This window comes from Chinchilla lanigera, unplaced genomic scaffold (genome assembly GCF_000276665.1).
Source record: "Chinchilla lanigera isolate Chin_1 unplaced genomic scaffold, ChiLan1.0 scaffold00054, whole genome shotgun sequence".
NCBI classification, from domain to species: domain Eukaryota; kingdom Metazoa; phylum Chordata; class Mammalia; order Rodentia; family Chinchillidae; genus Chinchilla; species Chinchilla lanigera.
In genome coordinates this window covers 12,998,501-13,012,525 of record NW_004955455.1, presented here as the reverse complement: position 1 = coordinate 13,012,525, position 14,025 = coordinate 12,998,501, and the positions used below count along the sequence as shown (strand labels likewise).

Sequence of the window (14,025 nt, the reverse complement as noted above, 5' to 3'; positions counted from 1 at the left end):
GTGCTGTGTTCTTTTACGAGGTATGTTCTATGTGTTTTTATATAGCTGGGGCTTCAAATGAATGTTCCATTTTAATTTTTTTTTTTTTGCATTTCTTTTTTTTTTTTTTTTTTTTTTTGGTCTTTTTGAGACAGGGTCTCACTATGCAGTTCAGGCTGGTCTTGAGCTCACTTTGTAGTCCAGGCTGGCCTTGAACTCAAAAAGATCCTCCTGCTTCAGCCTCCTGAGTGCTGGGATTACAGATGTGTGCCACCATGCCTGGCTCATTTTAATTTTTGTTTCTGAATTACTACTGTTTTTCTGATCCTTAAAGAGTAATCCCTTAAAAGTGAGCCAAAGGTTTATTGACTTAATGCTTATTCATCTGTGCTCTCTGTATGGAAGTACATGCCGAGGGCATATTCTTACTCCTTTGGAATTTATAGCCTAATTGAGTTGCAATAAGAGCTGTGATCAGTATGTTACTTATACTTTTAAATCCAGAAGAAAATGGCATTATGCTTTGAATTTTTCTTTGTATGTTCTTGCTTAACCCTGTTTATCCTTGGTATTTCTTAGAGTTTGTTGTCTTCATATTTGTACATCGTAGACTGATTCTCCAAAGGTGGGGTAACACAGAAGAATCTAGGAAATTAGACTATAACTCAAGAATGTGCAACCCTGGTCCTTTTCTGTTTTTTTGAGATGGGATTTCACTACACTTGTCTCAAACTGGCAGGCTCAAGTAGTTTTTCTGCTTCCGCCTCTCAAGTAGCTAGGACTTACAGATGTGCACCACTACACCTGGTTCCTTGTCCCTTTCTGACCTTACTCAGTACATTGTAAATCTCTCTTCCCTGAAGAACACTGATGACCTTCCCATAGCAGACCAAGTAATTCCTGTGTATAGGGTGTTTTAGAGTTAAGGACTGGTGCTTTCATCTTTCATTGTGGCTTTTCTTTTATAGGATGTATCAGGACAAACTGGCTTCTCTCAAGAGGCAGCTGCAACAACTGCAGGAAGGTTGGTGTGTGATTGACTCCTTCATTTCTGAGTATTTCTTAATGTTAAAATCTATGGAGCTATGTATTTTACTTCTTTGTGGGAACAATTGAATATTTAGTGTAGCTTATTTTATCCAGTACATATTTTACTGTCTTTGAGCAATAAGGTGATAATTTTCAAACTCTTTATTTTTTTAAATTTTCAATATGTAGCAAGTTCATTAAGATAAATCATGTTTGAGGCCTTCCAAGCTAGGTATTTTTAGGAGGGATGTTATTACCAAAAAAGAAAATGTTACTTTTTTTGTGTGTGTGTCTCTGTGTTGTGTGTGTGTGTTACTGAGAATTGAAATGAGGGTCTCGTGCTGAGCTGCCTCTCCAGCCTGTTGTTTTAATTTGGGGGTGGCGCAGGAATTGAACTCAGGGCCTCATACTTGCCAGGCAGGCACTGCACTGCTAAACTACATTCTCAGCCCCTTAATTTCTTTTGATACAGGGTCTTGCTAAGTCCCAAAGTTGCCCAGGCTGGCCTTGAATTTGGGATCCTCCTGCCTCAGCTTCCTAGAATGAGATAGTGCACTACCACATCCGGCTTATTTTTCTTTCTAAAACAAATGCTAATGGACTGTGTATTATCCAGTGTTTTCTATTTTGTGTTTGGCAGATTGTAAGTGGGTAGTTTTTATGAAGAAGTGCTGTTGGTCCCTAAAGGCAGTGCAGCATGCAGTTTTCAGAGTCCAGGCCCTCAAGTTCCATGACAGCAGGGGAACTTGTTTTCACTTTCTTGTGTGTGACTTGAGCTATCAGTTTCTCTTGCCGAATTCGTTTTTTAATCTGCAAAATGGAAGAAAACAGACCATCTAGTACAGTGTTGGGCACAGCGTGAGAACCCAGGGAGGGTTAGCTGCTGCTGTTAGTCTGTAGTTCCATATTATGAAGCCCCTTGTCAGTGAAGCTGCTTTCCTGCTAGGTACTTTGTAATTGCTAGTGGGAGGTTCACTCTTGGGCTGGCCCGTGAAGTACTCGCACACAAGCTGGAAGCCTTCGGGGAAGAACTGTGAAGGGAGATTGCAGAGTCTGTGCCAGAGCTCTCTGCTACATGTGGCTGTTTGTGTTTAAATAAATAAAATCAGTGGCTGAGTTCTTGAGTTGTAGTACCTATGTTTAAGTACTAAAGCCCTACCTATGGCTAGTGGCCACCACTTTGGGTAGTGCAAATGGAGAAGATTTCCACCACCGCAGAAAGTTGGGCTGGACAGCTATGACCTAGACCTTGCTGCAGGAGGATGACCTTTGTCCAGGAAAGGGAGGCCCGGTAGTAGCAGGCATTTGGAATCACTTGGGGGTGTCTGCACCTTTTCAGTCCCTGCATGCATGGAGAGTTTCGATGTGCTGAGGTAGGGTGGACTCCACATGGGCCTCAGGTGGGACCTGCTGTGTGCTCTGGCTGAGAACCTGAAGCCAGTTAAAGGCTCACATGTGACCTTCCTGAGTTTACGTTACTCTGGTGAGAATAGCCACTATCATTTGAAAGTAACTTTAGGAATAAAATGTAGAGCACATTGATCTTCAAAATAACTTTCTATTTTGTAAATGCTCAAAATCAGGTACATTACAGGAATATCAGAAGAGAATGAAAAAGCTGGATCAGCAGTATAAAGAGAGGATCCGAAACGCAGGTGAGGCTCTTTGATGTGGAAATGAACCATCTTCTACTGTTCCGCCCTGTTGCCCATACGGTGTGCCTGTAAGAGCCATTTCCCAAAGTATGTCGCGGATACTTTGATGAGGGGAGGGTTTCGGGGAAGAAAGATTCCAAAAGCGCATAAAATTGGTTCATCTTTGTCCCTGCAGCCAGTGGCGCTGGTGTTGGCTGCTTGTCCTCGAGTTGTTCTTCCTGGCGCCCCAAGAGTTGTCTGTTACTGCTCACATCTGCACGGCCGGCCTAGTGGCCAGTCAGAGGTGCTGACATGGAAAAGGATTGTAGATTGTTTCACACTCGATTTAAGTTTATTTCTTCTGGAATGCTATGCTCTAGGGAGGGGGTGTCCTCTCTGTTTCCCTCAAGTGTTGTATAAGAAGCTTTGAGAGAAGTAAAGGAGCATGTTTTTATCCTGTTGTACCTGGTAAATGTTTTTGTTCGGCATATTTGTTGGACATCTGTTACGTGTGAGCACTGTGAGCAGTACCAAGTCAAACACTTTGTTCTTGACTTTAGAAAACGTGTGTTTCATGGACAGCAGATTCCCATGTGTCTAAAGTTAAGGAACATTGTGAGGTAAAGGAAGAATCGTGCAGAAAGGGAGATGTGGCAACTAGGTAAAGTTTGTAAACACAGATGCCTGAGCTTACAGGAAGCTCTGTTAAATTGGAAAGCTCGCTGTCCACCAGCATTTTGCGTACCAGCAGGGTGCCTTTGCTTTCTGTTGTCCTGGTAGGAATCATGTTGGATTTTAAAGTAAGATCTAGATGCCACTCCCCGTGTTGCTTTCCTCGTGACTTCTGGTGCAGCAGCTCTAGCTGCCTGTCCTGGGAAGCTTTCATCCTTCCACTGAGGGGGTCCTGTGGGGGACAGCGGCGCTGCAGCCATGAGCCTTCTGCCTGTCCACACCTGCCTGTCCCTGGTGCTACCCTACTCCACTCTGAGCTCCAGGGTACCGCCCTGGGCCATCATTAAAATCGTCACCCGTCTCCCTGGAGTTCCCCTCCGTATGATCAGGAAGGTGGCCTTGTGGAATGACATGGCCTAAGGTTCAGGTTCCACCTCTATCACTTTGGGTCTGTCCCTTTAATCAGGGTATTTATTTGGGGAGCCTCAGTCTCCCCATCTGCAGAGGGGAGTACGAATCAGCTTAAGAAATCAGCTTAAGGTGTAAGTAAGGAAAGAGAATTGATGTGAGTCATCTTCTCTTACACTAGAGCAGCAGGATGCGTTGAGTTGTGTTTCTTAATTCTCCTCACAGACACTTGGTCCTGTCCTTCGTGTTGTTTCATAAACGTATCTCCCTCCAGGTGAAAATGAGGAAGAGCTCCTAAATCAGTCATGACTTGAGCGTTAGAAAACCCATTCTGTGCAGAGATAATCCACCTGCTTTGGTTGTGTCTGGTGTGTGCTTGCTTTAACTGAAACAGCAGCTGCCAGCTCTAAGTGCCAATTGTCATTTTGCCTTGTTGGTGCAGGTGTGATTTCTCAGTCTGCGACTTCAGGTGTCTGGCTTGTTCTCGGACGGTACAGTTGGGAGCAGGCACAGGAGTGAGCATATTGGGCTGGGTGTACTTGGCCTCCTATGCTGCATGATTCCCAGGACCAAAAAAGATTCCCAGGCGAGAAATGATGAGTGCCTTGTCCCTTTCTTCAGTTAATTTTTCTCATCCAACAACTTGTTCACTGACATCTGGGCTATTAATCTGGGATTCTTAGAACTCCAGAGAGTCTACAGAGCATTTGTGAAATGTGCTCATTCTGGGGAATGAGTCTGCAGGGTTTATCAGGTTTGCGAAGAAGGCCACAGTACACGGTAGTGGGTACCCACCGTTATTGGCTCGCTGGTATTTGTGTACCGTATGCAGCAGGCCCTGTGTCACTCAGAAAAGATTAGAAGCCACAGACCTATTTGGTGTGATGGACTGGATGCGCAGAGGGGCTTACAGTGTAGCAGAAGTGGGCTTCTGGGAAAATGGTCCCTCACTGGGTAGGGGTTAAGTGCTTCTGGGAGAGTAGTTAGGATATCAGAGAGGAGCTTGTTGAGGGAGGCGCTGTCCACAAAGACCTCAAGCTGGGGGCAGCCTGAGACCAGGAGCCTGGAGTGTGTGGCTGGCAGAGCTTCATTTTGAGCAGAGCTTGGTGCCTGTGAGTAAACTGCAAGGAAGCCCTGGAACCTCTGTCCTAGATTCCGTGGGAGCATCCATCCTTATCACATGGGCTCCTCCTCACGGTACTTTCAAAACATGGAGGCGAACTCACTTCAGAAGCTGCTGTGTGCTTCCTGACCTGTCCTGCAGTCTTTGCAACTGTTGGAGAGTGAGGACTAAGTAAAAGGAGGGTTGACTTATTTTGCTGAAGCAGTTTGGTTTTACTGCTTGTCGCCACCCCCCAGAACTCCCAGTGCTGATTCTGTTCAGGGGCAGATTTTAACTAGACGCAAGTGCTTCTTGCATCTTTACCTTTCATGTATATCAGCACTTTACTGATGAAAAGATTTGCTCTGTGTAATGTGCCTTCAGAAAGCAATTACAGTTTCTAAATGAATGCTAACATCCCTGTCTGGAAAGGTGACACGCCTAGCGAATCTAATTGTACTTTTTATCTCTTTCAGAACTCTTCCTCCAGCTGGAAGTAAGTACCACAGACCTTCTGGGTTTGCAGGCTCTTTCTGAGACTGGGATCTTGCTTTCTGGATCTGGCCGCCTTTCCTTCTGTGACACAGCAGTTTGGAAGCTTTTCTTACCATTCTGTTTGACTGCAGGACACTTGGTCTCCCTTCAGATGGTCCATCTAGTCCAATGATGGTGAACCTTTCAGAGCTTTCACTGGTACAGACAACCCACTGTGGCACGCATGCCACAGGCTTGCCACCACTGACCTGTTCATTTCTTGTTGAGCAGCTTGTGTTTATCTCAGGGGGTTAGGGGATGCTCACCCCTCCCTGCTTTCCTTTGACCTATATCTCATATTAAAGCCATTCAGAAGTATCTCTGAATGGTAGTAGCCTAATAAGTTGATAGTGGTCCTCGGAGCAGTCCAATTTCTGAATTGGCTTGACAGATCCATTTTATATCTGAAACTCTCTGGACCAGTGGAAAGACAGGTTTTGAATGTTTTTTTCATTCCATGGACATCTCCGTGCTGCTTCTGTGTCAGGCCCAGTTCTGCGGTGCAGCGATCAGGGCCAGGGTCTTGAATGTGGTACTGCTCCTGATGTGATGTGTGTTTGTGTGGGGGGGTACTTTTTAAGAAGGTCGTGGTTTATTAGAGCCATATTACTGGAAACCATTTAAGTACTGAAGTCAATTCAGTGCACGGAGTGTCAGCCTGAAGGATCACATGATCCACAGCTACAGCTCACTTCAAGCCTCCTTGTTCATAACTTAGTACACTGGCGAGATTTAAAATAATTTTTAATTTCGGTTCAGTGTCAGTGTTGAATCCTCCAGGGTTCAGGTACCTAGTGAATGATCTATTGTAGTTGTTTTTCATCTTACTATAAGTATCAAAGTAACCCATGTTGTGTGGCCTCAGTGTCATGTAATTAATTTTGAATGTAGATACTTTATCTGGAATGTGCTATTTTTCTCTTGAAATTGTGTCTTAAAAGGGACTATTTACTGTCTTTGAGAGATTTGTGTTCCATTAAAGCCGTAAGCTTGAAGACACTGGGGAGAGGAGGTACCTGAGTGGCAAATGTGGCGCATTTATTGGGAAGCCTCTTCCTAGACACGTGCTTACCGCAAGTGTGAGCAAAGCTGTTTTCCTGTTTCTAGTAAACAGGTGTTTTCTTTGCTTTTAAGGACAGAGCTGGACTTTTGAGTTGCAGTTCTGGCTGCCTGGGCCGTACACCCCAGCCTATGTTTCTCTTTCCTCAGACTGAACAAGTGGAAAGAAATTACATTAAAGAAAAGAAGGCAGCAGTGAAAGAATTTGAAGATAAGAAGGTTGAACTGAAAGAGAACCTGATTGCTGAGCTAGAAGAGAAGAAGAAAATGATTGAAAATGAAAAGCTAACCATGGAACTGACGGGAGGTATGAAGGCCCTGTAGGGCAGGGGCCTGGGCGTCCAGAGGGGTCCTGACGTGCTGCTCCTGTCCCTGCTGCTGTCTCCCAGCTCTGGAGCAGAGTATGGTGATACAGAGTGGCTTTGGCATCACAGATCAGAGTTAACCAAGCTGTTTCAACTTCCCTGAGTGTTTTCTTCACTGTAAGGTGGGGCTGATCATACCGTATTCTATAGAGTTGTGGTTAGAAATAGAAATGCCTGCAACTCTAACCTATATGTAACAGGTATTCAGTAAATGTAGCAATTATGAGCTTGGGCTTATGCTTTATGTAATTCTGGGTCTGCTGCCATTTGTGGCTTGGTCATATTCCTGAATTGCTCACATCCATCTGTGGGAATCTCTCTACTTTGTTTCTTTCAGTCTGCCTTCAATACAGAGAACGCATTATTGTTTTTTGACTTGGCTGTGGGAACAGTGGCTTTCGGCTATATCATCTGTGCTGTTAGATCTCTTCCCTCAGGTGTTACTGTGAACATTTCGGAGAGGGCTGATGTGATTCCAACAGGATAGCTAACCTTAACTGTTCTCCTGTGAAGGTAGTGAAGTTACATGAGACTCAGAGCTCATTCCTCCCTAGCCTTCTAGAGTTTAGTACTGCGCATATGGGAGCTCAGCAGGTTCTAGGCAAGTTTCGGGGAAAAGCATTATGGGCCGACTCGTTTGCTGCCATGTGTAGACTCATGAATCCTAGAAAGATACAGGGAATTTTAGAACCTGCCAAATACTGCAGAGCAAGTCAGTGGTGAGTTTGTTACTTGGATATGTAGGTGGCATGCCTTCTGCACAATTTCCAAAATTTAAAAGATACTATGGCTCTGCCATGTCTGATTTTAAGAGAGTTCCATAGGAAGTGTAGTGTTTTTATGGAAGATCTTGGAGGTAGTTTTGAAACTAAAAGTAACCAGTTAAAACCTGCATGTTAGCGGGGCATGGTGGTGCATACCTGGAATCCTAGTACTCAAGAGGCTGAGGCAGGAGGATTGCCATGAGTTTAAGGCCAACCTGGGCTACATAATGAGCTCAAGGCCAGCTTGAACTGTATAGCCTGTCTCAAAAACAAAAAGCAAAAAGCCAAGATCTGCGTGCTCTGCCCCCACATAACTATACACTGTGCTGTGAACCAGCTTGGCTCTCTAGTTGACAAGACTTCTCGCTCCAGGCCAGTGATACCCGGATGAGAATGTAATTGTGTCTGGCTAGGCGTGTCGGAGAGGAGGAGTCTGACTCCTAAAAAGAAATCTCTGATACTTCCTTACTGAAAGACTTGGCAAAAGAGAGTGAGTTCCTGGAAAGCAGCTTGGAAATGTTTTTGTTGCTTTGTGTTGGGGAGAATGAATGCTGAGATGGCATCTCCGGACAGCACGGTCTCGTTCTTGTTGAAATGCTGTCAGGCTGCTAACACTGGTGTCTCGTCGGGTGCCAGTCTGCCTGCCTGTTTTCTGACCCACACACCACTTTCTTTGATGGCTGTGACTGGCATGATGCCTCATCGCTCTCTGCTTGCGCCACCAGATGTTTGGGAGCCTTCATTAGGCTAGTGGGAAATATTGTCAGCTTATAGCTGCTGCCTTCCCATCTGCAGGGAAGGAGATGATCACCTTACCTGTGATTTGGCATCCTAATTATTGACAAGCAATGGACATTATTTGGTCAGTAGATTTTATAGCCGGAATCCTCAGTGGGACAGGCGGCATCCTTATAGTGGCTTGAGACAGCCTGCCAGGGTGGAAAAGACAAATAAGTGCAGTCAAATCATTTGTAATGCCAAAAAAAAAGAAAAAAAAATTAGATTGTAGAAGTGTTAAAGTTAGCCATGCGCATTAAAGGTACCGATGTCCTTCCTCAAGCCATTTGGTACCCTTGGTATGGAAAGCACTGCCAAGGTGACGATGGAGTGTAGGAAGAAAAGGCACTGGAGCTAGAAGGATAATTAGCATTTCCACAGATGGTGCTGCCATGGTGTTGGATTAAAGGCCTGATTTCACTCCTCTAATTGAGTGACTGACTTCACCTTTGTGGATTGATGCCCAGTATTGATGTTGCCCAGCTCTGCCCAGAAAAGCTATTCCATAAAATGTCCTTTTCTGATTCAACATGGAGACCTCTTTAAAGTCAAAGTAGAGAAAGAGGCTGATGAGCAGCTTAGTTCAGAAGACCCTTTAGAAATAAGTGTCTCAGTGACCTGCTTTTTCCGAGCATAGTGTGCGTGTGCGCCTCTGCGGGAGTTAGCGGGAGTACTTTTCAGCGCCCACATCTCTCGGGAGAACTTGGGGAAATGGCTCCTCGGGCAGCAAGGTATGCAGTGGGTGAAGAGGCCAAGATGAGCGTGAGGTCAGAGCTTCTTCGGCCTTAACTTTTATGTGGGTACATGTTAAGTAGGGGTCTGGGTGAAAGGCAGGCTGTTTCAGAGGCTTGTGGGTGAAGGCATTTCTAACCTTCTCCCGGTGGCTGCTGGTCACGTCACTCTTTGTGTAGTGAGGCTGTAGATAGAATTACCTGAGTGTAATTCAGTGTAATTTCTTTGATGCTGTAGCCAGAATTATAAATAACCTAAATAATCAGTGAGAACCCAGTGAACTTTCACATGTAGGGAGCTTTATCATTAATTCATTTTTCTTGTTGGTAGAGCTTTCTCCTCTATGCCAGCAGCTCACCAACTGCCACTCCATTTTCTTTCGCCTTACCAAGGGCCCCTGTGGAAGCTACTCCTGACCTCAGTAAAGCCTGTGAGTTTCCTTTAGAAAATACTACATTCAGAGTTGGCATCATGAGTCGTTATAACGTCAAAATAGAAGTCTGTTTCCTGAGCACTTACCATCAAGCTAGGTGTTGTACAAAAGTGTTAGCGCTCCTTCCTCGGGCTACAGACTGGAGGAGAACCTTGGCTCAGTCGTAAGCCGCTTGGGGTGGGATTTCCTTGTTCAGCAAGGGGATGATGGAACCTACTACTAGGGGCTGATTGGAGAGGGGATGGTGTAATGCCTGTCCTGTGCCTTGGAAAAGGGCACCCGAGGAAGCACTCCGGACTTGGGAAGTGTCACCCTGTTAGTTCTGCAGCTCCCCTTGATTTCAGGTGTTGCTACTCCGAGTTTACAGGTGGCAAAGCAGATTCAGAGAAGTGGAACCCTTTGCCTTGGGTACCCCAGTGAGCTAGATAGTGCTTACACCAGAATTTGTCTGATACTAGGCATGCTCTCTTAACCACATTGTAGCAAGGGGGCATATGGCAGCGTCATAGAATTAGGCTGATGGGTAAGGTCTGTGTTTTCAGAGGGTTTGTGTTTTGATATTTACAACATGGACACGGCTTCCGTGCCTTCCCAAGTGTACGACGGTGTGGAGACAGAGGTTCCCAAGTGAGGTATAGATTTGACAGTCCTGTGGTAGGGGCTTTAGAGCCGTGAGGTGCCTGGCGGTTGTAGTGGACAGGAGCAGTGTGTCCCGCACAGCGCTTAGCCCGGGGAGGAGGACTGTAGAAGTCGTGGCGAGGAGCAGAGGTTGCACACACATACGTGGGGAGGGAGGATGGAGTGGCTGCCCTGGATTTGGGGTAGGGTAGGCTGCCCTGACGCAGGCATTGTGCAATCCAGGCCCTTCAGTGTGGCTGAGGGGAAGAGAGAGAGGAGGGCTCAGTTTGGTTCTCTTTTTGGGTGCCGTCCCTTGACTGTGGGCAACTTTGGCTTAATGGAGTTGGATCCTTCCGTTCCTGCCCTGATTTGGCCTCCAGAGGCCTCACCTTGGTTCCTGTTCCTCACTCGTGCCTCCTATTTTTGTTCACCACTGCAGCGTTGGCTTGTGACACCGTAGGTGAGCTTGGCAGCCCACTAGAGAGGAATGTGGGATCGGGTGTGTTGGGCGCTGCTGTGGTTCTCTGGTCCAGCTCCATCTTGCGCTGACTCTGCTTTAGGGTAGTTGCCGGGCTGCTGCAGGCCTACTCTCCAGCAGCTTTTTTTTCTACACATGTAACCTATTAAGAATGCCACTTTGCAGCCAGGCATGGGGCAGATGCCTGTAGTCCCAGCATTCTGGGAAGCCAAGGCAGGAGGATTGCTAGTTTGAGCCTCACCTGGGGAATTTAGTGACTTAGACCCTGTCTCAAAAAAAAAAAAAAAAAAAAAGACTGGGGATGTATCATCAGAAAAGGAAAGTAAAATAAAGAATGTTTCTTGGAATCACTGCAACTCATTTTTCTCAATAGGTGAACAACTGTGAGCTTGTTTTTAAATTTGGTTTTTAATTGACACATAATTGCACATACTAATGGAGTACAGGGATATTTTGAAACATACCTGCATTGTATAGTCATTAGGCTGGGCTATTAGCATAGTTATCTACTTCTATATTTATCATTTCTTTGTGGTGATTACATTCAAAATTTTACATTCTGGTAACTCTTTTGCAATACCGAACGCAGTATTGTTAGCCATAGTCACCTGACTGTGTAATAGAACCCCAGGATTACACTTTCTAGTCTAACTGGAACTTTGTAATGGCCAATCTCTCCTAATCCTGTTTCTTCCCTACCCTTTCCAACCTCTGGGAACCCCTGTCCTATCCTCTGTGTCTGTGAGGTCAGCTTCTCCAGATTCCTTGTAAGAGGGAAATTATGCCTGAGCATGTTTTAAAATCTGTTACATTGAAGCTTTTACTGCAGCTGAGTACTGTAAGCAGGTGAGCTGTTGGAAGTCAAAGACTAGGCCCAAGAAAGTGCAGAACAAAGGCTTGTCAGTAAACTGGTAATTTACTGACAATTACTAATTTATTGCCTGCATGTTGATTGCGGGCGATTGATGTCAGGGTTCTCCCTCTATAGAGATGCTGTCTAGTGACTGCCAAGCACTGGCTCAGCCTGCGTTCCCACTTCTTAGATGCTCACATTTCTCAGAGGACAGACCTGTATCTCAGGTTTCCTAGGGCCTGCACTATTAAAGTTCGTATGTGAGGTGGTTTGGAGAGGAGTTGTAGACCTTGTCCATTGTGTGTTCTCTCACCTGAGCCCTCCCAAGTCTGCTGTAGTTGTTTGATGTTCAGTGCCATCCTATAGATAGTGTCCCCACTGAAGCAAATCTTTGAAGAGTCCTGAGGATCAGAGAGGCCTTTTCACTTAAGCCATTTAGAGGAGTTGAGGTTGGTACACAATGTCCGAATGGAATCCTGGCTTAATTCCTTGTTCAGGTGCCTTCTCCAGGGTTGTCGCACTGCAGGGTCTGAGCTTCAAATTCAGTTCTGGGAGTTTGTATGTGTGTGTGTGTGTGTGTGTGTGTGTGTGTGTGTGGTTTTTTGTTTTTTTTTTTTCGGTACCGGGAATCGAACTCATGACCTTGCACTTGCCAGGCAGCACTGTGCCACTGAGCCCCAACCCCTTAATGGTCTTTTTGAGACAAGGTTTCACTATGCAGTTCACTCTGGCCTTGAACTCACTTTGTAGCCCAGGCTGGCCTCGAACACACAGTGATGATCCTCCTGCCTCAGCCCCCCGAGTGCTGGGATTACAGGCATATGCCACCATGCCCAGCCTGGGAGTTTGATTTTTGTAAGTGTGTCCAGATTGGGTTCTGTGGGACTCTTACTGGCCGAATGCACGGGAGACTGATGTTACAAAGTCAGCATGCCAGCTGTTGAGGACAGTGAGTAATAGAACTGTCAAGCAGATTTGCACACAGATGGTTAGGCTAGCCCATCCCTCTGTGAAAAATCTACTGTCAAAGCCAGCCAGCCAAACCTACAATTGAAGCAAGGTGAATTCTGTGTATAATCTTATGTACTGGGCAGTAGTGGGGCTGTATACTTAGGCTGGTCTCCCCCTTAATCACTTCTCCCATGTGCGCCGCTGGCCAGGCCTGCTCCCTGGTGCCTCCTCTCTCCTAGGTGGCGGTAGAGACATGCTGATACATTTTAGGAGCTTCCTCAGAGCACTTCCTTCTGCAGAAGTAGTCATTTGGATAAAATTCACCAGGTTATTCCTGTGACCAGGGTAATAAAATGGATTGATTGTTGTTTTCACTACTTGTAAAAAGAATTTGATTACATTTTCTGATTTATAAGTGTGCAGTTGTGACTTTTCAGCTTAGTGGCCTGGCTGGTTTCTTTTCGATGCTACTTGGCTTTCTTCCATCCTGTGCTGCAGTCTGCTGAGTGGGTGCACTCAGGCACTCTTTGGTGAATAGAACATTCTGCAGTGGTCACAGAGCACTGCTTTTTGTCTGGTGCTGACTTGGGTTGGGTGAGCTCCTTTCACGCTTTGGTTGCCAAATTCTGCACATTGCAGTGTAGCACAGCTGGTATTACTTACCTGGTTATGTTTAACTTTTGCACAGCCGTTTTCACCTTGTCCTTCTAAAAACATCTTTACGTAGTGTTTTCCTCCCTAAAAGCATGATAATAAGAGCCAGCCTTGGATGTGCTTTGCCAGGACAGCTGCTGTGCTAAGGGCTTCATATGGCCCATCTCTGTAGCCCTCCCAGCACCTGTGAGACCCTCTGTTAGATGAGGAAGCCTGAGAAATAGGGCATTTCCATAGCCTGCCTAGGTCACACAGGTACTGCAGGGACTCAGGCCTGTAGGATGTGACACTCCTGCTTTCAACCACGGTACTGCACCTCCAGCCAGTACGTGACTGGAGCAAGGTAGGGTCTCAGCAGAGGGTAAGCGATTTCTTGTAGGGACACAGCTTCCCCCTTCTTCCCGAGGGTGTGTGTATCCTCCTCCTACCCATACTTCCAAGAGCACTTTTACAAATATTTATTAGGTGTGTGGTTTTTATTTTACCTCTGTTCCACTCATTGGAAAAAAATCAGTATTACCATGTCTGTTCTAAGAGCAACATGCAGAAACATCTTCTGAGTCTGTAGTGCACTTGTTACACACCCTTAAGATCCTGCGTCGTCCTGTGGTAGAGTCCTGCTTTGCTGATAAGTGTGCATACTTGTGAGTTACGTTTATCTCGTGATCAACTTGACTTCATCTGGTTCTTAAAACTTTGCGCCGGGGTAAGGACACATTTCATGCTGTGGTGGAGTTGCACACCCAACACCTGGCGGGGGCATGTTCCATGCAGCGTAGCACTTGGCATAGATGTCCTGGTTACTGGGCAGGTGGGATAAGCCTGTGCCCGTGGAAACGGTCACAGAAAGGGGAATGTTGAGCAGACTCTCACAGGATGTTATGTGGGCATTTGCTGGGCAGTAAAGAGGAGGCTCGGCAGAGAGAACAGCATACAAAGACTGGATGACCGGAAAGTACGGTGTCTTTGGATAACAGAAGGGC

The 14,025-nt window shown here is 45.9% G+C and overlaps 1 protein-coding gene across 1 annotated transcript in view; it reads left to right on the top strand.

Moving 5' to 3' along the window:
• The window catches only part of Suds3 (suppressor of defective silencing 3 homolog (S. cerevisiae)), a 35,296-nt gene that overhangs the window by 4,669 nt on the left and 16,602 nt on the right, over nucleotides 1-14,025 (top strand). The window contains exons 3-6 of the mRNA XM_005396532.2: nucleotides 948-1,003; nucleotides 2,592-2,663; nucleotides 5,301-5,320; nucleotides 6,568-6,724. Of these exons, the coding sequence (XP_005396589.1) occupies nucleotides 948-1,003; nucleotides 2,592-2,663; nucleotides 5,301-5,320; nucleotides 6,568-6,724 (305 nt within the window). The remainder of the gene's footprint in view (nucleotides 1-947; nucleotides 1,004-2,591; nucleotides 2,664-5,300; nucleotides 5,321-6,567; nucleotides 6,725-14,025) is intronic.